This window comes from Lytechinus pictus, chromosome 5, assembly GCF_037042905.1.
Source record: "Lytechinus pictus isolate F3 Inbred chromosome 5, Lp3.0, whole genome shotgun sequence".
Lineage (NCBI taxonomy): Eukaryota > Metazoa > Echinodermata > Echinoidea > Temnopleuroida > Toxopneustidae > Lytechinus > Lytechinus pictus.
Genome location: NC_087249.1, coordinates 11,175,487 through 11,181,486, shown reverse-complemented (window position 1 = coordinate 11,181,486; position 6,000 = coordinate 11,175,487). Strand labels below are relative to the sequence as shown.

General features: G+C 36.0%; 1 protein-coding gene across 1 annotated transcript in view; it reads right to left on the bottom strand.

The window, feature by feature from the left end:
- Window positions 1–1,328: 1,328 nt before the first annotated feature.
- The window catches only part of LOC129261801 (alpha-2-macroglobulin-like), a 30,888-nt gene continuing 26,216 nt past the window's right edge, over window positions 1,329–6,000 (bottom strand). The window contains exons 10-12 of the mRNA XM_064099327.1: window positions 4,437–4,625; window positions 2,457–2,681; window positions 1,329–1,550 (exon numbers count right to left, since the gene is read on the bottom strand). Of these exons, the coding sequence (XP_063955397.1) occupies window positions 1,329–1,550; window positions 2,457–2,681; window positions 4,437–4,625 (636 nt within the window). The remainder of the gene's footprint in view (window positions 1,551–2,456; window positions 2,682–4,436; window positions 4,626–6,000) is intronic.

Below are 6,000 nucleotides of genomic sequence, written 5' to 3'. Positions count from 1 at the left end.
AAATGAATTAAAGTATATGATACATTGATTCATTTCATTGTTAATTCATTAACTATGTACTTGCAAAATAGAAAGTGCTGGTCATATTGGTCGATGCCATTATCATATCCAATATAATGTATGAATATACAGACTATCCGATTACCTATCTGGGGAGCGAGCGCCCTTCGTCCGCTCGTAAAAAAGGACATTAAATCGAGATGGTTTCTAGTGATTCAGCAATGGTTTACGACCGTTGTCAAAATTTGAGAGGAATTGAAGTTCTCTGACCTTCGCCATTGGCTCAACGATGTATGAAAAATCTAAAATATATCTTGTTTTCAACGAATTTACAACTACCCCTTTTACCCAAACGAGATAAAAACGAGTGATTTTGGCCAAGGAGAAAAGGAGTTGAATTGGAGACCATTCGTGACATTTATGAGTTAAACACGAGAGAGAATTGAGAGATTTTGGCCGGGAATCTCATAGTGCATGGCAATGAGATCAAATTGACAGTAGACCAAATAAATTAAACCCACGTTGTATGACACTATCTAATAAGTAGGTAAACTGCTTGTGGCCCACGGGAATATACGTGCATACCTTCAATACAGCCTAATGCAACAAATACTAATGATAATATCAATAATATTACGCTTTTAAATAGTGCTTAATACTTCATAACGACGTCTCTAAGCGCTTTACAGATTATTACCCCTGTCATCGGATCCTGACATGACTGAACACAATGCACACTTTCTCCACTCCCTGGAGAGCATTCCAAAAAGAGTTACAAGACTCAACTGCTAGGCATACTACATATCTCATCCTACCGGTAATAACACCTAGGTGGAGAGTGGCAAAGTGTGGATTGACGCCTTGCTAAGGGACACCAGGCCCGTAACACAAAGCTTAGCAATGATCGTAGAACATTTTTCTACGGTTGATTGCATTGACTACAATCAATCGTGAAAATCAAGAGTACGATCAATTGCTAACCTTTGTGTTAAGGCAACCGCACACCTTACGATTGGTCTGCGACCCAATTTCAGAATAAAATGTAGTAGAATTTGATGCTAATATTGAGACTTGGAATATCTTACTGTGAAATGTTCTAATTCATCGTACGAATACCTATGTTCAAATCTGTGACTATGCTATCATCCTTCTTAGAATAAAAGCGAATTTAATATCTAGTCGTAATGACGTCATAGCAGTCGTACGATTGGCTACGATTTGAAAGTAATTTGGCCTTTACTCCAAAATTAAGGCATGCAATCTTTCAAAATGGTTATATTAGTATTCTTTCAATCAATTTTAAACTCAAATAAAATGATATGTTCCATTCACATTTTCAGAAAATGAGCAAATTGCGATTTGTTCCAAATCTGATCGCGGACAGTCTTAAGGTGTGCGGTGGCCTTTATGGGACCCTGGCCAAGCAAAACAAGCAGGAAAGAGATACTCGTTTCCTTACCGTTTCCTTCCCCTTCTCCATTCACTTGTCTCCTCCTCCTTGATAAGGCTTCTGAGACAGGGACATCTAGTAGGTCACCTAGCGACATGAACTGTGCAAAGAAACAAAGACATATTCAATAAATCTCAACCAAAACTTTGAAGGGTGGATTATAGGTTATGAGAAAAACTAGATGAGTTCTGGACTAAACACGGTCAAAATCTATGCCTTCATCTTACCAGAGCAAAACTAAAGGTATATTGCACAATATCTTCTTGAATTTTTCAATAGTTACACATGTGACAGATTTACCAAAATTAATAAAAGTATTGGGCAAAATTAACAACAATGAAAAGGTTACATGTGACCAGCCAACCCAAATCAAGCAACAGATTGGTTTTCTGTAAACAGCTCAAACAATCATTTGGTATTCAAGAAGTACAGATTTGAAAATTTCTTTTCATTACCACAAAATTAAAATATATACAAAGCAATATACAAAATAAGCTTAATGAAAGAGTAACTTTTCTTCTTCATAATGTGAAAATTTGAAGTTGTGACGTTGAATTAAATACAATATACACGCGTTTGTCTTACACTACTTCTTTCAAGTCTCACAGAGACTGCACTTTGTGCACATCTCATACTTCATTGAACCCTCAACTTCAAAGCTTGTTTTCTCATTTTTGTAAGCTCTCACTGAAGTATTTCAATATTCAATCAAGTAGTTTGTAGTTTTACAGTTTTAACATTATATAATTTTTTAAAATCATTTTGATTGTAAGCGCTTTGGGCCTTATTGGAAAAGTGCTGTATAAGTAATAATAACAACAACAATAACAACAATGATAATAATAATAATTATTAATATTATTGTGTGCTGATCAATCTCGACATATCCTTTGTCAAGCTCAATAAAAAAAATCTAAAAAAATAATAATACTGAATATAGCAAAGAAAATAGCATACAGCTAATTTCCTTCAGAAAGCCAACTTATAAATTCTTTCCTTCACTTACCACAAACTGAAATGGCAAGTTCTCTGCCTCGGCCGTGTCGGTTGTGAAGAAAATGTTCAGGTTCTGCGTTGATCCTGGAACGAGCTTCCCTCTGATTGGCTCAATCTGGATGAAGCTGCCGCTCGGTGAGTACTGCGCACTGAGGCCCGCGATATCGTAAGGGTTGTAGATTAAGTACTGGGTATTGTTGGCGCTGTCTCGGTCACTATAGCCAGGTGCCTCGGCCTGCAATGTACAACAAACTGTGGTTTAGAATATCTACAAACAGGTTAGAATTCAGTATTCTTTTGAGTATATTGGCCCATATTCTGAACTCTGGTTTATAATTGAAAGGTAAAAGACAGTACATGTAGTTGCAGCAAGCAATTATTTCATGAGAAAGTATTTTAAATCAAGGTTAATTGTCATCATATTATCATACATGTACATCTAGTACATTCCTTTATACTTATCTTTATAAAATCATTAAATCTTAGCTCAAAACTGATAATTGTGATGATCACCAACACACAAAAGCAAATGTGGGACAGTGTATTAACATTGCTTCGAAAAATTTGATGGAATTCTGTGCTTATTTTGCTAATTTCTCAGCAATTACGCATTTTCTTGCAGAGCTATTTGGCACATATTTCAGATTTATACATACAAACACTTAGGTGTTAATTTCATTGGATTCTGTTCAAACTCATTTTGAGATCGTTAGCACAACTGGTATTTATCTCACAGTGGAATGACCAAAATTAGGGTCGATATTTTTTATATAACGACCCTAATTTTGGTCATAGCGGGCAAGATAAAATCACTTTGGAAAAAGACATGCAATAACAAGGTACATCAGTTCATGTCAAAAGAGAGAAAAGCAGTTAAATGGTTTATAAAACCACAATACTTTCTTTTTATGAGGTAAAACTTTTTTTTCAAGGATTTTTTTGGGCAAGTATATTCCAAACAATTTACTTGCCCAACCAGGAAAGTGCTTCTTAAAAGTTATGTAGCACCCTGTTTAAAGTCATGATTTAACTATTGATAGCCATCAGTGACATAAATCTCTAAAAGTACATTGTTTGATTTATCAGCCAATCTTTCACTCAAATCATTCACACTTTTTCCCCTTCCAGGGGGTGTTTCACAAAGAGTAGAGTATTACTTATGGGACAAGTCTATTTTTGGTTCCTACAACAATAACACGTCTTGCATTAGTTGTGAATTGGTGATTAATTGCTAATCTACTTCTTAAAACAGGGAGAATAATCTAATTTGCAATAGTTAAAATTGATCCATCAATTGTAAAATTGCAAATTAGATTATTTTCTTGCAACACCCCTTTAGAGTCATCATACTTCAATGCTGACATGCACATAATTGGTAACATGCAATATTATTGATCAAATATGCAGTAGTGCCCATCCTCTTAGCATGATTTGACCAATGCTGTGATGCTTATACCGCAAGAAACTGGAAATTTGTAAAAGTACAACTCGATTGGATTGTTGCAAGAAACTTGCAATCGATTACAAGTCGATTTCAGGTCTCAAATTTGCAATTGAATGCTGGGGCCCATCTTACAAAGAGTTACGATTGATCCGAACAATCCCAACTATGGATAGCCAGCAAAAATGAACATATAAAATGCATGTTTGTTCAAAAAAAATTCTAGTTATGAATGTATATCTATAAATTCATTGATTTCTTGACAATTTGGTGTGTTCTCCTTTGTTTACAAAGGAGAACACACCAAATTTCCTGTAGAAAAAATTATGACACTGATGGATTTCCATAGAGTTACGACTGATTGGATCAATCGTAACTCTTTGTAAGACAGGCCCAGGTCTGCTTCTTGAATCAATCTATAAATTGATTTGTCTTAGTTAAAATTGATCTCTCACTTGTAAATTTGCGACTGACAGCAAATATTTTCTTGCAACATCCCCCAAGAGTCACACTTATTTCTTTATTAAAAATAGCCCCCTGAACACTCACATTGATTGACAAGCTTGTGGTATTGATGTTGATATCCGGGATGGTGAATTCAATGACTCCACTGGCAGGGCTGGTAAAATTCTCAGAAAAGATGGGTCTGTAGCGATAGTTTCCGGTCTCTTGAGCTTTCACGCTGAGCATGATGAATTTGTCTCCCGCCGGCGTCCCATCAGGGTAGTTCACATTAACCTGGGCAAAATCATGCAGGGATCGTGCAATTTAAAAGGTGTTCGTTTGGTGTATAATACCAATATCTGTGGGCTTTGTGGCATAAGGTAGTGGTTTGGGATGTGTTTTGGGTGACAGGACATTTGCTCCAGGCTTTATATCTCAGAGGGCATAGTTAGGATTGTAGAGGAGTTTTTAGTTCAGCATAATGTAAAAAATAAGGATTAGGGTTCATTTAGTTTTGGAGGTTAGATTTTATGTTTGGCTTAACATGCAGATTTTCCATCGGAGCAATTGCCGCCAGAGCAAAGGTCATGGTACCGTGTTTGGAGAATGTGATAATGGACAGCTTCTAGGAACAAGAGACAGATTACTGGCATGAATAGCGGACACTGCGTAGCAATAGAAGCTCTTCTGGGCAAGATCCTGGTGGATCAATTAATGACAGGATGTGACCATTGTGTTTTAGCAAGAATACTGCTCTACCATTACCAACACACCACTAACCCACGCTATAATCTACCACCATTCCCAACTTATGAAATACCGACATTCCTACACATACAGGACAGCTGAATCACCGCCCATAAAAACGTGGAAGAATTATTAGACATTGAAACCACTGCTTTTAACATTGTTACCACACAAAGCCAGCAGATTTTTGTACACCAAATGAACACTTTTTAATAATAATCAACAGTTTTTGTATAGCGCATATCACATTATGATTTGAATGTCTCTTGGATATTATTTCCCCGACTTAGCTTGGTGGCCGTAATTACTTACAGAGCACACTATGGATAAAGTTGGTAACAAATAGAATACAACATACATGTACTATCTTTAAATAGTTAAAGGAGTAAGTGTCATATAGTTGAGAGAGGTGTGCACATGTTCTGGTGACTGCACACCCTTTTCTTCACTAGTAAGACAATACTCTACAAAAGCAATGTACTCTAATGGAAGAATAAGAGGACATACTGTACATATTTTGTAAAAGATGACATGTATATCTTTTTTGCATATCCTTCACATCATACATGTAATTCTCAATACTAATTATACTTGCTTATAAAGCGTTTTAACACTTCATCCTAAGTCTCTATAAAGCGCTCTACAGTGCATATAAAAAAAAAGTTTACACTTTGAAAAAGCCCTGGGAATTAAAAAATATACAACATGTGGGTAATTTTTTCACATATAATCTTGGGTCTGGGTCTCATCTATCTAATGAAAGTAAAAGTTTTGACAGAATGTTACACTTGAGTGAGCACTGTCCATTTTTGTAAAGCTCGCAGAAATCTGTTTGCGCAGAAATGCTGTGTGAAGGGGAAAGGACGAAATCAAACTTACCCTGCGAAACATTTCTCATCCATTTCCCTTGCACTTTTAGTCA